The sequence below is a fragment of the Coffea arabica genome, chromosome 8e (genome assembly GCF_036785885.1).
Source record: "Coffea arabica cultivar ET-39 chromosome 8e, Coffea Arabica ET-39 HiFi, whole genome shotgun sequence".
Taxonomy (NCBI): Eukaryota; Viridiplantae; Streptophyta; class Magnoliopsida; order Gentianales; family Rubiaceae; genus Coffea; species Coffea arabica.
The window spans coordinates 31353304-31377389 of NC_092324.1; the positions used below are offsets into that span (position 1 = coordinate 31353304).

A 24086-nucleotide genomic window follows, 5' to 3' on the forward strand; every position below is an offset into this window, starting at 1 on the left:
GATGAGAAGGGTAGGACAATTTGGAGGACAATGCTTGAGAAATGGAAGATTGGTAATGGATGGTTACCAAGTGCAAAGCTCCTTTAATAGAGGTAACCAAGAATTTACTGAATGTATGTCTTTTGAAGATGGTTTAAGGTGCTTAAAGGCAAAATTTGATGTAATTAAGTTACAAGTTCAAATGGACACCATGATGCATGAAATTGAGCAAAGGAGGAATGTTAATGCTTTTAATTCTTATCATGTGATTTGTGACTTGTGTGGAGGTTATCATGCTACTAATACATGTATGCAAGCACAAAATGTGGATTATTATGATAAATTAGAGCATTACAATCCTTGTTTTGATCAATACAGTGCTAATTGGAGCAATTCTCCTGCTTATGGTTGGCAAAATCAATGTGCATATAGTGATTATCCGTATTTTTATGATTACCAACCTGAATGTGTCCAATATGAATCAAAATCATCTTGGGAGTTGGCAATTGAAATGGTAGCTAATGATTCTAAGCCACCTTGGGAGTTAGCTATAGAAAAATTAGCTAATGTGACTTCTGACCGTTTTGATAGGATTGAGGAAAGAATAGATGAATTAGCTTCTCACTTTGGTAGAATACATGAGCAATTGAATGCATTGTGTGAAGTTATTTCCTCTAATAATTTGCAAAATGATCCTAGCATGAATGGTAGGAATGTTGTATGTGAAAATGGATTGCATTTGGATGAAAATGATGAATTTCAATTGTGTTTTAATGAGCAAATATCCATTTCACATGATAATATCTTTGGAACTAACTTTGAGCCTCAAGAGGTGAGTTTTAATGACTCATTTTTCACCCCTCTTGAGGAGTGCAGTGAAAGTATAGGTTCTAAAGGTATTCCTGCTCAAGATACTCTCATGACATTTCCTTTGGTAAGTTCTCAAGTGGTGCATATTCAAGATAATATCTATGAAACACTTGGAATAGGTAAGTCACTTCCATTTCTCACATCATTAGTTCATGTGGCTTTTTCTATTAAGTCACCTTACAATGATCCACCAAGGCCTAAAATGGTGGATTATTCGTTAACTAAGCCTCCTTGAAAAATGAGGTGATATAGTCAAGCTATTGACTTTAAAGAAGCGCTTATTGGGAGGCAACCCAATGCTTGTTTAAGTTGGTGTTACTTTGGAGTGATTTTATGTTTAAAGTATGAGTTTGAGTTATTTTGTTATTTTTTCATTTGTAGGTTTTGGAAAAAGATGCAAAAGTGACCAAATGAGGTGAAAAAGGCGAAGTTTGATCAAAGATCTCAATACCTCAAATTCAGTAATTGTGATTTTTGATGCATTAAAGAGGTTTAGAATGCATGTTTAGATCATTTTACATGTGCATGAACGATTTATTTTGACATAGAAATGATCTAGGGTGTATTTTGAAGAATTGGGGTCAAACTGAAAATTGCAAAAATTCTGCAATAAGTGCAGATTCAATGGATCCAAGGCCTCGGATCCATATGGATCCAAGGCCTCGGATCCACTTCTGCAATCAGAGAAAAACTTCGAGCTTCTTGATCCGAGCTCGGATCCATATGGATCCAAGGCCTCGGATCCACTTCTGCAATTAGAAAAAAATTCGAACTTCTTGATCCGAGCTCACTCACAATGAACCGACCTCGGATCCTTTCAAAAACGACCTCGGATCCTTTTAAAAACGAAGGCTTGGATCACTTTTCAACTCCACTTTTCTTCATGTTGGCTTGTTTTTAGTAAGTTTTAGTTGTTCGATTAATGTTTTTGTGTGTTTTGTAGGTGGCAATGGCAAGAGTTCATGCAAATGATCTCAATTGCAAAGGGTGCAATAAGTGAACTTCCATTCTTTCTCAAATACGGTTGGAAATTCATCACTTGGACATGGATTCGGATTGCACAAGTCATAAGGGGAGTATTTTCTTTTACTCTTTCTTTATTTTCCTTTTCTCACATTGAGGACAATGTGAAGTTTAAGTGTGGGGGAGGAAATATGTGAACTTGCATTCTAATGCTATGTGATGATATTTTGTGGATTTAAATGCTTAGAAATATTGGAATTGTGTTTGAATTATTTGCCATGTGGATAATTTGCTTGAAATTGGGTTTGTTGGCAGGGAGTTTTCATCCATTTATAAGGAGAAACTCTGTAAAAATTTTTCTAAAATCTTTTCCAATATTTCACTATGGCCCAAAAGTTCTTCAAATTTTTGCATTTTCATTCAAAAAGGGCAAAGTATTCCAACCTTAAGTGTTTTATTCTTCCAATTGTTGAAACTTTATGTGTATTTTGGAAGGTTTAGTCCTCATTTAACTTGGAAATAGTTATTATGCAATTAGAATTTTTACATTTTAGAAAGTATATTTGGTAAAGTGAGGAAAATTATGCCTATAATTTTACATGTTTAATGAGATTTCTTCTCTTTATTTAATTTTGCAAGTAAGTGATTGATATAGTCGATAAAGGTTATACTCCTCCTTTGATTAGTCTTATATATTTTCTAAGAGGGAATATCTATTTATTGTCCTTTATTTTTGAAAAAGAAAAAAAAAGTAAAAAAAAAAAGAAAAAAAAAAAGAGAAAAGAAAAGAAAGTAAATAAAAATTGTTCTACTCCAATGATTCTCGTACCGAGTAACCGGGGGTTGGCATCTACAAATGTCGACATTCGCGTAAAAAGGTACTTGAATTAAGAGTATGCATTAGCAACTTGAATAAGTGAAATGTTGAGTAACCGGGGATCTTCACCTAAAAGTGTCGATTTTCGCGTAAAAAGGCATTTTCACTATTTAAGTAAAATTAGTATGAATAAATCCCTCTTAGTTATAGAATTTTGAGAAAAAGATGATTATAGGAGGAGGAAGGCTATAAATCGACTATGTGGGTTGCTTATTTGTGAAATTAGGTTAGGGTAAAAGATTAAGTTTAACTTGTTGAATTTAGGGTATAATTATCTTTCCTTTACTTGATATTATGAGTATTTAGTGTAAATTGAATAATTATATAATAATTATTTTCCAAGTCTTGAGGAATTAAATTGGACAAAGTGCATATATTGTTTCACCTCTTGAATCATTGTATTTGATTATGTGTGAATTGCTTGAGGACAAGCAATGATTTAAGTGTGGGGGAGTTTGATAAGTGACTAATTTACGTAATAATTATATGACATTTTATATTATTTTTAGTCACTTTGGTTATATTATTGGAAGAATATGAATCATTTTGGCTATAATTGGTGAATAAATGTTTTTAAGTGATTAAATGAGGTTTTTATCACTTTTTACTTGGATTTTGTGTATTTTGACAGTTTTGACACATTTTCGTATTTCGGCTATAACTTGAGTTACAATGATCGGATTGGGATGATTCTTGAACCCATTTGAAGATAAGAGATAGATCTACAACTTTGGTGAAGACATCTAAATCCAGTTTGAAGGTTTTCCAGGTCAAAATGCCGAATTACAATAGCAAATTTCTACTGGTCGAAGCTGGAACAGGGCAATGAGCAGGCAAGGGTATTTCAGTCATATCTCAGCCTACACAGATCCAAATGAGGTGATTCTTAATGCATTAGAAAGATAACTCAAAAGGCTACAACTTTCGTGTTTTAGACATGAGCTGGTTCAGCCTCTAACATCAAGAAAAGATTGGTTGAAGTTGGGCCAAAAACAGAGCAAGTGATCCACACTCGGATCCACTATTCATCCGAACCCTCGGTTGTTTCTGGGTTAGTGGAACCGAGCTCGGATCCATACGGATCCGAGGTACTGTAGCAGATCGGATCACTGGTCAGAAAAGGCTGCTCTGTACGCGTAAAACTCAATTTCACCTCCACCAACTCACATTGGATGCTAGACATGTGAGAAACATTCCCAGCTGTAAAAGGGAGATGTAATCCTCATTTCTTGACCACCTTTCATCATAAAAGAGCAAAATTCATTGCAAAAAAGGAGATTGGAGTCCATAGCAGAAAATAGGGGGAAATATACGGGAGAAGCTTGAAGAGTGCAGAAATGTAGTTCTTCCATTTCCTTAGTGTAGGATAGTGTAGTAAGTGTAGTTCATCCATTCTTGTATAATGGCTAGATTAGGATGAAAATGGAGATGAAGAAAGAGAAGTTGAAGCTCAAGTGACATGGGTTATCTCTTCTCCAACTCTTTATCTTTTGTATTGGATTCTTAAATATAGTTAATATGCAAGTTCTGGAATTTATGTCTATTATGTGTTTCTAAAGTTTATGCCTTGGGTTTAGTTGAACTTTCTATGATTGTTAGTGTTTATCATTTGGCTATTTAACTGCTATGATTTGAGCAAGTTATTTAGCACTTTGACTCTTTAAATCATGATTAATCTGGTACCATTAATTGTGATTATCTAAGGTGTTATTTCTGTAATGAAAATTGAGATTTAACATTAGTTCAAGAAGTACTAAACATAAGGAGTACACTCACGAAAGTAGAGGTGCACCTATGTGGTTTTTAGTGATTCATTTCATGTAATTTCACTGAAGAAATGAACTTGTAGCTAATTTCATAACCATGAGAATAGGTATGGATTAGTTATAAGTATAATTGATTCACTACGAAAGTAGGATTCAAATGCATAAGGAAATTACACCATAACTAGCCTAGATGTAGTAATTAATGATCCAAATATAGCACTTGCATGAGTAGTTAGGGATACCACAACCCAAGGAGCTTTTATTTGCTATTTTCTTGCATAATTTCAGTAGGTTTTAATTTGTTATAATTCATTGATAGTCTAAATAATAGAGAAGCTTAAGTAGTACCGGTAATTGCAATCTTCCTTGTGGGATCGACCCTTAATACCCTATACTAGCTCACGATTCGTATACTTGCGATAAATCGCGTGTGGGGTATTTAGGAGTTTATAAATGTAAAACTTGATTAGGATGAGCTTAATTGTATATGTATACTCCGCGCACGTCAAGTTTTTGGCGCCGTTGCCGGGGAAGATTTGGCAATATCGGTGTGAAGAGTAACTTTATTAGTTTAGACATATTATTAGTTATACTGTGAATGTTATTTTCTGTGTTTTATATGTGTATGTGTTTTATCACCTATTCTTCTTACTAATTTTGCTCTTAAGTTGTTTAAAAGCAATTTTAGGTGATGAGAAGGGTAGGACAATTTGGAGGACAATGCTTGAGAAATGGAAGATTGGTAATGGATGGTTACCAAGTGCAAAGCTCCTTTAATAGAGGTAACCAAGAATTTACTGAATGTATGTCTTTTGAAGATGGTTTAAGGTGCTTAAAGGCAAAATTTGATGTAATTAAGTTACAAGTTCAAATGGACACCATGATGCATGAAATTGAGCAAAGGAGGAATGTTAATGCTTTTAATTCTTATCATGTGATTTGTGACTTGTGTGGAGGTTATCATGCTACTAATACATGTATGCAAGCACAAAATGTGGATTATTATGATAAATTAGAGCATTACAATCCTTGTTTTGATCAATACAGTGCTAATTGGAGCAATTCTCCTGCTTATGGTTGGCAAAATCAATGTGCATATAGTGATTATCCGTATTTTTATGATTACCAACCTGAATGTGTCCAATATGAATCAAAATCATCTTGGGAGTTGGCAATTGAAATGGTAGCTAATGATTCTAAGCCACCTTGGGAGTTAGCTATAGAAAAATTAGCTAATGTGACTTCTGACCGTTTTGATAGGATTGAGGAAAGAATAGATGAATTAGCTTCTCACTTTGGTAGAATACATGAGCAATTGAATGCATTGTGTGAAGTTATTTCCTCTAATAATTTGCAAAATGATCCTAGCATGAATGGTAGGAATGTTGTATGTGAAAATGGATTGCATTTGGATGAAAATGATGAATTTCAATTGTGTTTTAATGAGCAAATATCCATTTCACATGATAATATCTTTGGAACTAACTTTGAGCCTCAAGAGGTGAGTTTTAATGACTCATTTTTCACCCCTCTTGAGGAGTGCAGTGAAAGTATAGGTTCTAAAGGTATTCCTGCTCAAGATACTCTCATGACATTTCCTTTGGTAAGTTCTCAAGTGGTGCATATTCAAGGTAATATCTATGAAACACTTGGAATAGGTAAGTCACTTCCATTTCTCACATCATTAGTTCATGTGGCTTTTTCTATTAAGTCACCTTACAATGATCCACCCAGGCCTAAAATGGTGGATTATTCGTTAACTAAGCCTCCTTGAAAAATGAGGTGATATAGTCAAGCTATTGACTTTAAAGAAGCGCTTATTGGGAGGCAACCCAATGCTTGTTTAAGTTGGTGTTACTTTGGAGTGATTTTATGTTTAAAGTATGAGTTTGAGTTATTTTGTTATTTTTTCATTTGTAGGTTTTGGAAAAAGATGCAAAAGTGACCAAATGAGGTGAAAAAGGCGAAGTTTGATCAAAGATCTCAATACCTCAAATTCAGTAATTGTGATTTTTGATGCATTAAAGAGGTTTAGAATGCATGTTTAGATCATTTTACATGTGCGTGAACGATTTATTTTGACATAGAAATGATCTAGGGTGTATTTTGAAGAATTGGGGTCAAACTGAAAATTGCAAAAATTCTGCAATAAGTGCAGATTCAATGGATCCAAGGCCTCGGATCCATATGGATCCAAGGCCTCGGATCCACTTCTGCAATCAGAGAAAAACTTCGAGCTTCTTGATCCGAGCTCGGATCCATATGGATCCAAGGCCTCGGATCCACTTCTGCAATTAGAAAAAAATTCGAACTTCTTGATCCGAGCTCACTCACAATGAACCGACCTCGGATCCTTTCAAAAACGACCTCGGATCCTTTTAAAAACGAAGGCTTGGATCACTTTTCAACTCCACTTTTCTTCATGTTGGCTTGTTTTTAGTAAGTTTTAGTTGTTCGATTAATGTTTTTGTGTGTTTTGTAGGTGGCAATGGCAAGAGTTCATGCAAATGATCTCAATTGCAAAGGGTGCAATAAGTGAACTTCCATTCTTTCTCAAATACGGTTGGAAATTCATCACTTGGACATGGATTCGGATTGCACAAGTCATAAGGGGAGTATTTTCTTTTACTCTTTCTTTATTTTCCTTTTCTCACATTGAGGACAATGTGAAGTTTAAGTGTGGGGGAGGAAATATGTGAACTTGCATTCTAATGCTATGTGATGATATTTTGTGGATTTAAATGCTTAGAAATATTGGAATTGTGTTTGAATTATTTGCCATGTGGATAATTTGCTTGAAATTGGGTTTGTTGGCAGGGAGTTTTCATCCATTTATAAGGAGAAACTCTGTAAAAATTTTTCTAAAATCTTTTCCAATATTTCACTATGGCCCAAAAGTTCTTCAAATTTTTGCATTTTCATTCAAAAAGGGCAAAGTATTCCAACCTTAAGTGTTTTATTCTTCCAATTGTTGAAACTTTATGTGTATTTTGGAAGGTTTAGTCCTCATTTAACTTGGAAATAGTTATTATGCAATTAGAATTTTTACATTTTAGAAAGTATATTTGGTAAAGTGAGGAAAATTATGCCTATAATTTTACATGTTTAATGAGATTTCTTCTCTTTATTTAATTTTGCAAGTAAGTGATTGATATAGTCGATAAAGGTTATACTCCTCCTTTGATTAGTCTTATATATTTTCTAAGAGGGAATATCTATTTATTGTCCTTTATTTCTGAAAAAGAAAAAAAAAGTAAAAAAAAAAAGAAAAAAAAAAGAGAAAAGAAAAGAAAGTAAATAAAAATTGTTCTACTCCAATGATTCTCGTACCGAGTAACCGGGGGTTGGCATCTACAAATGTCGACATTCGCGTAAAAAGGTACTTGAATTAAGAGTATGCATTAGCAACTTGAATAAGTGAAATGTTGAGTAACCGGGGATCTTCACCTAAAAGTGTCGATTTTCGCGTAAAAAGGCATTTTCACTATTTAAGTAAAATTAGTATGAATAAATCCCTCTTAGTTATAGAATTTTGAGAAAAAGATGATTATAGGAGGAGGAAGGCTATAAATCGACTATGTGGGTTGCTTATTTGTGAAATTAGGTTAGGGTAAAAGATTAAGTTTAACTTGTTGAATTTAGGGTATAATTATCTTTCCTTTACTTGATATTATGAGTATTTAGTGTAAATTGAATAATTATATAATAATTATTTTCCAAGTCTTGAGGAATTAAATTGGACAAAGTGCATATATTGTTTCACCTCTTGAATCATTGTATTTGATTATGTGTGAATTGCTTGAGGACAAGCAATGATTTAAGTGTGGGGGAGTTTGATAAGTGACTAATTTACGTAATAATTATATGACATTTTATATTATTTTTAGTCACTTTGGTTATATTATTGGAAGAATATGAATCATTTTGGCTATAATTGGTGAATAAATGTTTTTAAGTGATTAAATGAGGTTTTTATCACTTTTTACTTGGATTTTGTGTATTTTGACAGTTTTGACACATTTTCGTATTTCGGCTATAACTTGAGTTACAATGATCGGATTGGGATGATTCTTGAACCCATTTGAAGATAAGAGATAGATCTACAACTTTGGTGAAGACATCTAAATCCAGTTTGAAGGTTTTCCAGGTCAAAATGCCGAATTACAATAGCAAATTTCTACTGGTCGAAGCTGGAACAGGGCAATGAGCAGGCAAGGGTATTTCAGTCATATCTCAGCCTACACAGATCCAAATGAGGTGATTCTTAATGCATTAGAAAGATAACTCAAAAGGCTACAACTTTCGTGTTTTAGACATGAGCTGGTTCAGCCTCTAACATCAAGAAAAGATTGGTTGAAGTTGGGCCAAAAACAGAGCAAGTGATCCACACTCGGATCCACTATTCATCCGAACCCTCGGTTGTTTCTGGGTTAGTGGAACCGAGCTCGGATCCATACGGATCCGAGGTACTGTAGCAGATCGGATCACTGGTCAGAAAAGGCTGCTCTGTACGCGTAAAACTCAATTTCACCTCCACCAACTCACATTGGATGCTAGACATGTGAGAAACATTCCCAGCTGTAAAAGGGAGATGTAATCCTCATTTCTTGACCACCTTTCATCATAAAAGAGCAAAATTCATTGCAAAAAAGGAGATTGGAGTCCATAGCAGAAAATAGGGGGAAATATACGGGAGAAGCTTGAAGAGTGCAGAAATGTAGTTCTTCCATTTCCTTAGTGTAGGATAGTGTAGTAAGTGTAGTTCATCCATTCTTGTATAATGGCTAGATTAGGATGAAAATGGAGATGAAGAAAGAGAAGTTGAAGCTCAAGTGACATGGGTTATCTCTTCTCCAACTCTTTATCTTTTGTATTGGATTCTTAAATATAGTTAATATGCAAGTTCTGGAATTTATGTCTATTATGTGTTTCTAAAGTTTATGCCTTGGGTTTGGTTGAACTTTCTATGATTGTTAGTGTTTATCATTTGGCTATTTAACTGCTATGATTTGAGCAAGTTATTTAGCACTTTGACTCTTTAAATCATGATTAATCTGGTACCATTAATTGTGATTATCTAAGGTGTTATTTCTGCAATGAAAATTGAGATTTAACATTAGTTCAAGAAGTACTAAACATAAGGAGTACACTCACGAAAGTAGAGGTGCACCTATGTGGTTTTTAGTGATTCATTTCATGTAATTTCACTGAAGAAATGAACTTGTAGCTAATTTCATAACCATGAGAATAGGTATGGATTAGTTATAAGTATAATTGATTCACTACGAAAGTAGGATTCAAATGCATAAGGAAATTACACCATAACTAGCCTAGATGTAGTAATTAATGATCCAAATATAGCACTTGCATGAGTAGTTAGGGATACCACAACCCAAGGAGCTTTTATTTGCTATTTTCTTGCATAATTTCAGTAGGTTTTAATTTGTTATAATTCATTGATAGTCTAAATAATAGAGAAGCTTAAGTAGTACCGGTAATTGCAATCTTCCTTGTGGGATCGACCCTTAATACCCTATACTAGCTCACGATTCGTATACTTGCGATAAATCGCGTGTGGGGTATTTAGGAGTTTATAAATGTAAAACTTGATTAGGATGAGCTTAATTGTATATGTATACTCCGCGCACGTCAAGTTTTTGGCGCCGTTGCCGGGGAAGATTTGGCAATATCGGTGTGAAGAGTAACTTTATTAGTTTAGACATATTATTAGTTATACTGTGAATGTTATTTTCTGTGTTTTATATGTGTATGTGTTTTATCACCTATTCTTCTTACTAATTTTGCTCTTAAGTTGTTTAAAAGCAATTTTAGGTGATGAGAAGGGTAGGACAATTTGGAGGACAATGCTTGAGAAATGGAAGATTGGTAATGGATGGTTACCAAGTGCAAAGCTCCTTTAATAGAGGTAACCAAGAATTTACTGAATGTATGTCTTTTGAAGATGGTTTAAGGTGCTTAAAGGCAAAATTTGATGTAATTAAGTTACAAGTTCAAATGGACACCATGATGCATGAAATTGAGCAAAGGAGGAATGTTAATGCTTTTAATTCTTATCATGTGATTTGTGACTTGTGTGGAGGTTATCATGCTACTAATACATGTATGCAAGCACAAAATGTGGATTATTATGATAAATTAGAGCATTACAATCCTTGTTTTGATCAATACAGTGCTAATTGGAGCAATTCTCCTGCTTATGGTTGGCAAAATCAATGTGCATATAGTGATTATCCGTATTTTTATGATTACCAACCTGAATGTGTCCAATATGAATCAAAATCATCTTGGGAGTTGGCAATTGAAATGGTAGCTAATGATTCTAAGCCACCTTGGGAGTTAGCTATAGAAAAATTAGCTAATGTGACTTCTGACCGTTTTGATAGGATTGAGGAAAGAATAGATGAATTAGCTTCTCACTTTGGTAGAATACATGAGCAATTGAATGCATTGTGTGAAGTTATTTCCTCTAATAATTTGCAAAATGATCCTAGCATGAATGGTAGGAATGTTGTATGTGAAAATGGATTGCATTTGGATGAAAATGATGAATTTCAATGGTGTTTTAATGAGCAAATATCCATTTCACATGATAATATCTTTGGAACTAACTTTGAGCCTCAAGAGGTGAGTTTTAATGACTCATTTTTCACCCCTCTTGAGGAGTGCAGTGAAAGTATAGGTTCTAAAGGTATTCCTGCTCAAGATACTCTCATGACATTTCCTTTGGTAAGTTCTCAAGTGGTGCATATTCAAGGTAATATCTATGAAACACTTGGAATAGGTAAGTCACTTCCATTTCTCACATCATTAGTTCATGTGGCTTTTTCTATTAAGTCACCTTACAATGATCCACCAAGGCCTAAAATGGTGGATTATTCGTTAACTAAGCCTCCTTGAAAAATGAGGTGATATAGTCAAGCTATTGACTTTAAAGAAGCGCTTATTGGGAGGCAACCCAATGCTTGTTTAAGTTGGTGTTACTTTGGAGTGATTTTATGTTTAAAGTATGAGTTTGAGTTATTTTGTTATTTTTTCATTTGTAGGTTTTGGAAAAAGATGCAAAAGTGACCAAATGAGGTGAAAAAGGCGAAGTTTGATCAAAGATCTCAATACCTCAAATTCAGTAATTGTGATTTTTGATGCATTAAAGAGGTTTAGAATGCATGTTTAGATCATTTTACATGTGCGTGAACGATTTATTTTGACATAGAAATGATCTAGGGTGTATTTTGAAGAATTGGGGTCAAACTGAAAATTGCAAAAATTCTGCAATAAGTGCAGATTCAATGGATCCAAGGCCTCGGATCCATATGGATCCAAGGCCTCGGATCCACTTCTGCAATTAGAAAAAAATTCGAACTTCTTGATCCGAGCTCACTCACAATGAACCGACCTCGGATCCTTTCAAAAACGACCTCGGATCCTTTTAAAAACGAAGGCTTGGATCACTTTTCAACTCCACTTTTCTTCATGTTGGCTTGTTTTTAGTAAGTTTTAGTTGTTCGATTAATGTTTTTGTGTGTTTTGTAGGTGGCAATGGCAAGAGTTCATGCAAATGATCTCAATTGCAAAGGGTGCAATAAGTGAACTTCCATTCTTTCTCAAATACGGTTGGAAATTCATCACTTGGACATGGATTCGGATTGCACAAGTCATAAGGGGAGTATTTTCTTTTACTCTTTCTTTATTTTCCTTTTCTCACATTGAGGACAATGTGAAGTTTAAGTGTGGGGGAGGAAATATGTGAACTTGCATTCTAATGCTATGTGATGATATTTTGTGGATTTAAATGCTTAGAAATATTGGAATTGTGTTTGAATTATTTGCCATGTGGATAATTTGCTTGAAATTGGGTTTGTTGGCAGGGAGTTTTCATCCATTTATAAGGAGAAACTCTGTAAAATTTTTTCTAAAATCTTTTCCAATATTTCACTATGGCCCAAAAGTTCTTCAAATTTTTGCATTTTCATTCAAAAAGGGCAAAGTATTCCAACCTTAAGTGTTTTATTCTTCCAATTGTTGAAACTTTATGTGTATTTTGGAAGGTTTAGTCCTCATTTAACTTGGAAATAGTTATTATGCAATTAGAATTTTTACATTTTAGAAAGTATATTTGGTAAAGTGAGGAAAATTATGCCTATAATTTTACATGTTTAATGAGATTTCTTCTCTTTATTTAATTTTGCAAGTAAGTGATTGATATAGTCGATAAAGGTTATACTCCTCCTTTGATTAGTCTTATATATTTTCTAAGAGGGAATATCTATTTATTGTCCTTTATTTCTGAAAAAGAAAAAAAAAGTAAAAAAAAAAAAAGAAAAAAAAAAGAGAAAAGAAAAGAAAGTAAATAAAAATTGTTCTACTCCAATGATTCTCGTACCGAGTAACCGGGGGTTGGCATCTACAAATGTCGACATTCGCGTAAAAAGGTACTTGAATTAAGAGTATGCATTAGCAACTTGAATAAGTGAAATGTTGAGTAACCGGGGATCTTCACCTAAAAGTGTCGATTTTCGCATAAAAAGGCATTTTCACTATTTAAGTAAAATTAGTATGAATAAATCCCTCTTAGTTATAGAATTTTGAGAAAAAGATGATTATAGGAGGAGGAAGGCTATAAATCGACTATGTGGGTTGCTTATTTGTGAAATTAGGTTAGGGTAAGAGATTAAGTTTAACTTGTTGAATTTAGGGTATAATTATCTTTCCTTTACTTGATATTATGAGTATTTAGTGTAAATTGAATAATTATATAATAATTATTTTCCAAGTCTTGAGGAATTAAATTGGACAAAGTGCATATATTGTTTCACCTCTTGAATCATTGTATTTGATTATGTGTGAATTGCTTGAGGACAAGCAATGATTTAAGTGTGGGGGAGTTTGATAAGTGACTAATTTACGTAATAATTATATGACATTTTATATTATTTTTAGTCACTTTGGTTATATTATTGGAAGAATATAAATCATTTTGGCTATAATTGGTGAATAAATGTTTTTAAGTGATTAAATGAGGTTTTTATCACTTTTTACTTGGATTTTGTGTATTTTGACAGTTTTGACACATTTTCGTATTTCGGCTATAACTTGAGTTACAATGATCGGATTGGGATGATTCTTGAACCCATTTGAAGATAAGAGATAGATCTACAACTTTGGTGAAGACATCTAAATCCAGTTTGAAGGTTTTCCAGGTCAAAATGCCGAATTACAATAGCAAATTTCTACTGGTCGAAGCTGGAACAGGGCAATGAGCAGGCAAGGGTATTTCAGTCATATCTCAGCCTACACAGATCCAAATGAGGTGATTCTTAATGCATTAGAAAGATAACTCAAAAGGCTAAAACTTTCATGTTTTAGACATGAGCTGGTTCAGCCCCTAACATCAAGAAAAGATTGGTTGAAGTTGGGCCAAAAACAGAGCAAGTGATCCACACTCGGATCCACTATTCATCCGAACCCTTGGTTGTTTCTGGGTTAGTGGAACCGAGCTCGGATCCATACGGATCCGAGGTACTGTAGCAGATCGGATCACTGGTCAGAAAAGGCTGCTCTGTACGCGTAAAACTCAATTTCACCTCCACCAACTCACATTGGATGCTAGACATGTGAGAAACATTCCCAGCTGTAAAAGGGAGATGTAATCCTCATTTCTTGACCACCTTTCATCATAAAAGAGCAAAATTCATTGCAAAAAAGGAGATTGGAGTCCATAGCAGAAAATAGGGGGAAATATACGGGAGAAGCTTGAAGAGTGCAGAAATGTAGTTCTTCCATTTCCTTAGTGTAGGATAGTGTAGTAAGTGTAGTTCATCCATTCTTGTATAATGGCTAGATTAGGATGAAAATGGAGATGAAGAAAGAGAAGTTGAAGCTCAAGTGACATGGGTTATCTCTTCTCCAACTCTTTATCTTTTGTATTGGATTCTTAAATATAGTTAATATGCAAGTTCTGGAATTTATGTCTATTATGTGTTTCTAAAGTTTATGCCTTGGGTTTGGTTGAACTTTCTATGATTGTTAGTGTTTATCATTTGGCTATTTAACTGCTATGATTTGAGCAAGTTATTTAGCACTTTGACTCTTTAAATCATGATTAATCTGGTACCATTAATTGTGATTATCTAAGGTGTTATTTCTGCAATGAAAATTGAGATTTAACATTAGTTCAAGAAGTACTAAACATAAGGAGTACACTCACGAAAGTAGAGGTGCACCTATGTGGTTTTTAGTGATTCATTTCATGTAATTTCACTGAAGAAATGAACTTGTAGCTAATTTCATAACCATGAGAATAGGTATGGATTAGTTATAAGTATAATTGATTCACTACGAAAGTAGGATTCAAATGCATAAGGAAATTACACCATAACTAGCCTAGATGTAGTAATTAATGATCCAAATATAGCACTTGCATGAGTAGTTAGGGATACCACAACCCAAGGAGCTTTTATTTGCTATTTTCTTGCATAATTTCAGTAGGTTTTAATTTGTTATAATTCATTGATAGTCTAAATAATAGAGAAGCTTAAGTAGTACCGGTAATTGCAATCTTCCTTGTGGGATCGACCCTTAATACCCTATACTAGCTCACGATTCGTATACTTGCGATAAATCGCGTGTGGGGTATTTAGGAGTTTATAAATGTAAAACTTGATTAGGATGAGCTTAATTGTATATGTATACTCCGCGCACGTCAGCTATCAATAACTTTTTTTCCAATTTTGACAAAAACTCACATCATAGAATACAATTAAAGCCACATAAGACACTGACAGCAGCGACCTAAACTAGTCACATGACAATTGATTAGTATTTATCCAACATAAGAACCATCCAAATCAACTAAGGTAACTCTAGTCATCCTAAATAATCTTTAACAACAATCTAGAAGAAATAAATATATAGTCTTTATCCAAAAATAACAATTATCGAAAGGCATACAGGACATAAAAGTAACAAATAAAAAAATTAGTTATTGGCATATGTTCTTTATCAATAGGATGACCTCATCCTCCTCATTTTTCAGGAGCAAAAGATATTCTTCTTATTTGTATTTGCTACTCCTGAAATATTGATCTTTTTTCCTGATAAGAGTTTATTTTACGTATTTTTAAGTGCATTTTATTAGTTAATTTTGAGTTGATTATTTAGTTTTATAATTAAAATAAAGAGGTTTTTGGTAAAATTATATATTTTTGGTAAAAGTGGATAATATTGCATTTTTAGTGATTTTACTGGTAAAAACTTCATTTTTATGCAGGAATGATGATTCAATCACCAATGGATGTCAAATGAGGTGAAAAGTAGATAATTGGTGATGAATTCAAGTGGTAACAAGAAGAATGAAGAGAAAAACGTTCAAGTGAGGAAATGCAATACAAGTCAGTTTTGACACTCTTCGGTATTTCGACCATATCTAGAGCTACACTTATCGGATTGAGGTGATCTTTATACCATTTTAAATCTAAGAAAGAGATCTACAATTCTTATGAAGACATCGAAATCCAATTCTGCCATTTTCAAGGACAAAAAGTCAGAATACAGAAGCTGCATTCTGTGGTCGGAAGTTAAAACAGAGGTTTGACCAGGTGATAGTATTTCGATCATATCTTAGGCTACAAAGCTCCGATTTGGATGATTCTAGAAGCTAACTCAAAGGGCTACAACTTTTGTGTTTTGCACAAAAGCCAGTTCGGTCTTCATCATAGAGAAAATCGCAGTTGAAATAAGGCCAGAGTGAAAACGCGAGTATACAAAACGCGAGTTTATGCCGCGTTTTGTGTAGGCGCGTTTTGTAGCCGAAAATCTGCAATTTGCTCAGCCATTCCTCTTGTGTTCAGACTACTTTCCAGCTATAAGTTGCAAGGGAATTCGGTGCACATGCTTCAGAAGACCAAAGGACAAGAAAGGGGGCTTATTTTCAAGTCAAAAATATTGGTTATTGACTATGCTAACAAAGTGGGGATTTGGGAATCAAAGATTAGAATTTGACTTGGAAAAATGGAGCCTTTGAGTAGTTTTTATGCAGAGACATTGAGGGAGGTCTGGACATCCATACGTAGCCAGATTGTCTGATAGCAAACACTCTCTAGCTAGTAAATTTTGCAGGAACACTTGGAGGTTTCATCTTGTACTCACCTAGTACAAGACTTAGGAGATTCTTGGAGAGTTTCACCATTACTTGGCTAAGCTTTTCTTTATCTTTCTTGTACTTTTGAACTGAGATGCTTTCCATTAATGAAGTTATGAGTGTTTAATCATTCATGAGTAGCTAATTTCCTTTATCTAGGGAGTAGATGAAGCTTATGGCCAAGTGATATGAAGTGATTGTGATTTATACTTGTTATATCTTGTATTAACTTATCTACTTGTGTATGTTGGATTACTTGTTGTTATTTGATCACCAATAGCAGGTTTATAGTTGTTTTTACTCATTGAGAAATGGTAAAAATAATGGAATGACATAAGTAGAGCTTGAGTAGTATATTCATGAAAATAGAAATACATTCAAGTGGATGAAATCTACATTTCCTATATGCACAAAACAGATTTAGTATTTACCAAGAGATTAGGAAAAACTAATATGTTTTAACCCATTATTATCATGAGAATGTGATTTTGGTATTGTTGGAAATGAATCCTTGGTTAAACAAGAGTAGTAACAAGTGTTAAATTCATTCGTTTTAGATCTTTTGTGTTATATGTGGAATCTACATCCCTAGATCTTAATATTTAGTGAATTCTACTCCTATTGTGAAATTGCATTTATCTAGTTAAGAATTTTTGTAGTTGAATTAAATTCTGAATTTTCTGCTCAAATTTATTGTGAGTCTAAACAATAGAGTAAATTAGTATCTAATAATTGTTTTAATTGCTCCTCGTAGGATCGACCCGATACATACCCAATATTACGATTTTGGCCTGTATACTTGCAGTAAAACGGGTATAATTCGGAATTAAACTTGCACTTAAAGTAAAAACCTGTCAAGTTTTTGGCACCGTTGCTGGGGAGCGGCAATATTAAAGCCTAATCAACTCTATTAATTTAGACAGATTTATTTTTATTAGTTGAGCTGATTATATTTAATCTTATATTGTAATCAGTTTTTGACAATTGAAATTGCATAATATGTCTTATTTCTGTTTGTAGTGTATGCACCGGGCGTCTCGGGAAGTTACACCTTTCGATCCAAAAATTGAGAGGACACTACGCAGACAAAGGAGGCATCCACCACAGTAAGAGGAACAAGAGATTTGGCAACCTATAGAGGAAATCTCAATAGATCTACCATTTGAGGAAGAGATGGCCGAAAATGAAGCAAATAGGCGAGTTCTACGAGATTTTGCTCTACCGGGAACACAAGGATCTCAAACAAGTATAGTAAGGCCTACGGTAAATGCTAACAATTTTGAGATTAAACCATCACTTATCCAAATGATTCAACAATCTCAATTTGGAGGTAATGCAGTAGAAGATCCTAATTCACACTTAGCTACATTTTTGAAAATTTGTGATACAATTAAAATGAATGGAGTTAGTGATGATGCTATAAGGCTAAGATTGTTCCCATTTTCATTGAGAGATAAGGCCAAACTTTGGCTACACTCTCATGCTCCTAATACTTTCACCGGATGGGATGATTTATCAAGAGCATTCTTGAATAAGTATTTTCTACCAGCTAAGAATGGATATCACTAGTTTTAGCCAATTGGAAGGTGAATCATTATATGAGGCATGGGAAAGGTTTAGAGATTTGCTTCGGAAATGTCCACATCATGGACTACCGGAGTGGTTAATCATACAAACCTTCTATAATGGTTTAGTTTTTTCTACTAAAACTATGATCGATGCAGCTGCAGATGGAGCTTTAATGGGTAAATCACCCCAAGAAGCTCAGAATTTGATAGAAGAAATGGCTGCAAATAACTACCAATGGGCCAATGAGAGAGATAATACAAGACGTCACGCAGGTATGATAGAAATGGACACTCTCAATATGTTGAGTGCTCAAATGAATAATGTGATGAAGTTGCTAAGTAGACAAAGTGGAGTTGGTCCAAGTTCATCTAATGCACATGTAGCGTGTTGTTCTATATGTGGAGGTGAACATGATACTAATGAGTGTGTTGATTCTGAGCAGGTACAATTCGTCAATAATTACAATCGTAATGCTCAAAATAACCCCTACTCGAATACTTACAATTCAGGGTGGAGAAATCATCCAAACTTTGGATGGAAGGACCAAGGAAATCAACCAAGGCCAACCAATCCACCGGGGTTCCAATCAAGGCAACCACAAGCTGAAACTAAACCGGGTTGGGAGATTGCAGTGGAAAAACTTGCTAAGGTTACCTCGGACAGATTTGAACGAGTAGAAGGGAGACTGGATCAACTCACTACAATGTACAGGAATGTAGAGGTCCAAATTGGTCAAATTGCTAGTTATTTGAATAATCGAAATCAAGGAGAATTACCTAGCAAAACAGAGGTCAATCCTAAGGAGCATGTGAAAGCCATTACTCTTCGTAGTGGTAGACAATTAGAAGATCCTCCAGTGGTGGAAGTTGAGAAAGATGAGAACGAAAAACAAGAAGAAAAGCAGAGGAACCAAGAGGCAATTGTGGAGGAAAATAGTCGGGAGAATCCAAGAGAAAAGCAACCATCATCTTCCACTACCATTCCAATACCTCCTGCGGTTCCATTTCCACAAAGATTAAAGCAAAATAAGTTTGATAAAGATTTTGAAAAATTTGTTAAACTTTTCAAACAATTGCACATTAACATTCCTTTTGCCGATGCTATTTTGCAGATTCCGTCTTATGCGAAATTTCTCAAGGAAATCATGACTAGAAAAAGAAAGTTGGAAGACTGCGAAACAATAGCATTAACGGAGGAATGTAGTGCAATTATTCAAAATAAGCTACCACCGAAGTTGAAGGATCCAGGGAGTTTTTCTATACCTTGCACCATAGGTAACGTTGATTTTTCTAAGACATTGTGTGATCTTGGTGCTAGTGTATCATTAATACCTTTAACGGTGGCTAGACAATTGGGTTTGTATGAGTTTAAACGCACTAATATTACTTTGCAACTAGCGGATCGGTCTATTAGATATCTATTGGGAGTGTTGGAGAATGTATTGATAAAAGTTCAAAAATTTATCATTCCAGTGAATTTTGTGGTATTAGATATGGAAGAAGATATATCTATGCCAATTATTCTAGGTAGACCATTTCTAGCTACTGCAGGTACTATTATTGATGTCAAAAATAGCAAGCTTAAGTTTCAAGTAGGTGAAGAAGAGGTAGAATTTAATTTGAATGAAATGGAAAAATACCCTTCTTTTACCGATCATGCTTATTCTATTGGCACAATTGATAAACTAACCCAAGAGATGAGTCAAGTCAACTTTGACTTAGATCCTCTTGAGTATTGTTTAATGAGTTTAGGTAAGCAAGAAGATGTTTGTGAAGAAATTGAAGAATTGGCCAAGTACTTGGATTTTCAAGCACCTTATAAAAAGGGGTAATTTGTATGAAAGTCTTGGCCAAGGAAAGTGTTTTCACAACCTTCAGAAATTGAACCTCCAAAGTTAGAGCTCAAGCCACTTCCAACTCATCTAAGGTATGAATTTCTTGGAGAAAATAGCACTTTACCTGTAATTGTTAGTGCTGACCTTGATGATGAGCAGTGTGCAAAGCTGTTAAGAGTTCTAAGAAGGCGTAAGAAGGCAATTGGATGGACAATTTCAGACATTAAAGGTATAAGTCCTTCTATATGCATGCATCGAATTTTATTGGAGAACGGTTGCAAACCAGTGGTGGAAACACAAAGAAGACTCAATCCAAACATGAAAGATGTGGTAAGAAATGAAATTCTTAAGTGGCTTGAGGCAGGTATAGTTTTTCCTATCTCCGATAGTGTTTGGATTAGTCCAATTCATGTGGTACCAAAGAAAGGTGGAATGACTACAATCATGGGTAAAAATGATGAATTAATTCCATCTAGACTTGTGGTAGGGTGGAGAGTGTGTATTGATTATCGTAAGTTAAATACAGTAACAAGAAAAGATCATTTTGCCCTACCATTTCTTGATCAATTATTGGAGCGAATAGCTGGATATGAATTTTACTATTTTCTTGATGGTTTTTCAGGATATAATCAAATAGCTATAGCTCCAGAGGATCAAGAGAAGACCACATTTACATGTCCTTATGGCACTTTTGCCTTTAGAAGAATGCCATTTGGTTTATGCAATGCTCCTGCAACTTTTCAACGATGCATGATGGCTATTTTTTCTGATTATATTGAGAAAATTATGGAGATATTTATGGATGATTTTTCTGTGTATGGTTCATCTTTTGATCATTGTCTTCATAATTTGGAATTGATTTTGCAGAGATGCGAGGAAACAAATCTTGTACTGAATTGAGAGAAATGCCATTTTATGGTAAAAGAAGGAATTGTCTTAGGACACAAGATTTCCTCCAAAGGAATTGAGGTGGATCAAGCCAAAATAGAAGTCATCGAAAAATTGCCACCCCCAAGCAATGTCAAGGGGATAAGGAGTTTTTTAGGACATGCTGGCTTTTATAGACGTTCTATTAAAGATTTTTCTAAAATAGTAAAGCCATTATGTGATTTATTATGTAAAGATACCCCTTTTCAATTTGATGACAATTGTTTGGTTGCATTTGAAAGGTTGAAGAAGGAATTGATTTCGGCCCCAATTATAACTTCGCTCGATTGGTCACTACCATTTGAATTGATGTGTGATGCAAGTGATTATGCGGTTGGAGCAGTTTTGGGACAAAAGAAAGAAGGACGGTTGCACGTCATTTACTATGCTAGCAAGTTGCTAAATGAGGCACAACTCAATTATGCAACTACAGAAAAAGAGCTATTGGCAGTGATATTTGCTTTGGATAAATTTAGATCTTATTTAGTAGGATCTAAAGTTATTATATATATGGACCATGCGGCTCTTAAATATTTGTTACATAAAAAAGATGCAAAACCAAGACTAATTCGGTGGATTCTTTTATTGCAGGAATTTGATGTGGAGATAAAAGACAAAAAGGGAACGGAGAATCTAGTAGCGGATCATCTATCACGCCTAGAATATATTCCAGTCAAGGATCAAGTTCCTATTCAAGAGAATTTCCCGGATGAGTTTGTCCTAGCAATTATCAATTCTCCATGGTATGCTGATATTGCTAATTTTTTGGTAAGTGGAGAGATTCCAAGGGGATTTAATTACCATCAAAAGAAGAAATTCTTACATGATGTCAAAAGTTACTTTTGGGAGGAACCATTGCTGTATAAACATTGTGCCGATCGTATGGTACGTAGATGTATTCTCGAAAATGAGGTACATAATATTTTATATCATTGTCATAACCTTAAAATAGGTGGTCATTTTAGCACTTCAAAGACTGTGGCAAAGGTATGGCAATCAGGGTTTTATTGGCCAACCATGTATCGAGATGTTCGGGAATATGTTAAAAGTTGTGATGCATGCCAAAGAATTGGAAATATATCTCGAAAGAATGAAATGCCCCTAACTACCTTCTTAGAAGTTGAATTATTTGATATATGGGATATAGACTTTATGGGACCATTTCCAAGTTCTTTTAATAATAAGTACATCTTAGTAGCAGTGGCTTATGTTTCTATATGGGTAGAAGCAATCGCTTCACCTACTAATGACTCTAAGGTTGTACTCTGATTCCTTAAAAAGAATATTTTTTGTAGATTTGGTATACCTAAGGCCATAATAAGTGATGTAGGAAAACATTTTTGTAACAAACAACTGGATTCCTTATTGTTTAAATATGGCTGTAGGCACAAGATATCACTCCCGTACCATCCTCAAGCCAATGGACAAGCGGAGCTAGCTAATCGTGAGATAAAGCTCATTTTGGAGAAAACTGTGAATAAATCACGCAAGGATTGGGCTACAAAGCTAGATGACACACTATGGGCTTACCGAACGGCATTTAAGACTCCCTTAAGGATGTCGCCGTATCGTTTAGTCTATAGAAAAACTTGTCACTTACCTGTAGAGATTGAACATAAAGCTTATTGGGCTATTAAAGCAATTAATATGGATTTTAATCTTGCAGGTGGAAGGAGATTACTTGAGCTGAGTGAATTGGAGGAACACCGGTTACATGCATACGAAAATGCCAAAATTTATAAAGAAAAGATCAAATATTGGCATGACAAGCACATTATTCCTAAACAATTTCAGGTAGGGCAAAAAGTGCTTTTATTCAATTCACGCCTGAAGTTATTTCCAGGAAAATTGAAGTCAAGGTGATCTGGACCATTTGAAGTCACTCAAGTATTTCCCTATGGAGCGGTTGAAGTGGCAAATTCAAGAAATGAAAGGTTTAAGGTCAATGGACAACGATTGAAACCCTACTTGGCAGGTGAAATCGTACCCAAGGGGCTTATATGTCTTTTGGGCGAGCCCTCTTCAATTTAAGAACCCTAATATGTGAGTCGAGCCAACGACTATAAACAAGAGCGCTAATTGGGAGGCAATCCAATGTTTATGTTATATGTGTTAATTTGGTGTGATTTTGTGGTTTGAATAAGTGTTTTAGTTAAGTTGTTATTTTTGTGTTATAGGGTTGACAATTGGAAGCAAGAATGACCATTTAAGGTAAAAAAGGCGAACTTTGATCAATCCACTCAACCCCTTGATTTGCGTTAAAGGTGTATTTGATCCGTCGAAAAGGGGTAAAATGCATGTTGTTATCATTTTACATGTGCGTACATTGATAAATTTTGCAAACAAATGATCCATGATGCATTTTGAGTGATTGGGGTACCAATGGTAATTTTTCAAAGTTCATTTTTTGCAAAAAAATTGCAGAATAAAACGCGCCTGGCATAAAAACGCGCTTCTTTGTCACGTTTTCATCAAAACGCGTTCCTAATTCTGCAACCACAATGAAGAAAACGCGCTTAAAAACACGACATAGAGTCGCGTTTCTCAGATAAATCGCGTTTTCAAGCCTGGATCATAATCCAAAAACGCGACTTCAAATACGCGACTCAAAGTCGCGTTTTCAAACACAGCCGCGTTTTTACTCCTGCAAGATTTGTGCATAAAACGCGACTTTAGAAACGCGAGTTGAAGGCGCGTTTCTAGTCGCGTTTTCTGTGTCCCAATATAGGCTTCAGAAACGCGATTTCAGGTTCATTTCTTCCACTCTTCTTAATTTTCCAGGCGCGTTTTTCTTCTTCTCTTCTACCGAACCCACAAATCTTCAATTTTGTTCCATAATCTTGCTAGAAAACATCAACCCAACACCTTTTGAGCTTCATACAACCTTTTTAACTGATTAAAATCCAAGAAAAACACCTCAAATTCAGTTTTTGAAGGATTGAAGGTTAGGGTTCTTCAACTCTAATTTCTTCAGTTGGAGGTCAATTGGAGGTTGTTTCATAGGGTTTTTTGCATTTTTAGCATCACCAAACATCCTTCTACGTGATTGAGGTAAGTTTCTTCATCAAATCTTTTGATTTTAGAAAGTCATATTTTTTATCCTGAGCTATCTGACATCTTTTAATGTCGAAAATTTGATGATGT

At 34.6% G+C, this 24086-nt stretch overlaps 1 protein-coding gene and 1 non-coding gene across 2 annotated transcripts; one reads left to right on the top strand and one right to left on the bottom strand.

The window, feature by feature from the left end:
- Window positions 1-18159: 18159 nt before the first annotated feature.
- On the bottom strand, window positions 18160-18265 carry LOC113720640 (small nucleolar RNA R71). Its single transcript, XR_003455467.1, has one exon. It is a non-coding gene; the product is annotated as a small nucleolar RNA R71 (small nucleolar RNA).
- A 199-nt stretch (window positions 18266-18464) lies between these two features.
- Window positions 18465-22805, top strand: LOC140012726 (uncharacterized). The gene is made up of 6 exons (XM_072061015.1): window positions 18465-19178; window positions 19293-20008; window positions 20153-20379; window positions 20883-20933; window positions 21616-21685; window positions 22328-22805. The coding sequence occupies exons 1-6, from the start codon at window positions 18465-18467 to the stop codon at window positions 22803-22805; spliced, it is 2256 nt and encodes a 751-aa protein (XP_071917116.1).
- The last annotated feature ends 1281 nt before the right edge of the window (window positions 22806-24086 follow it).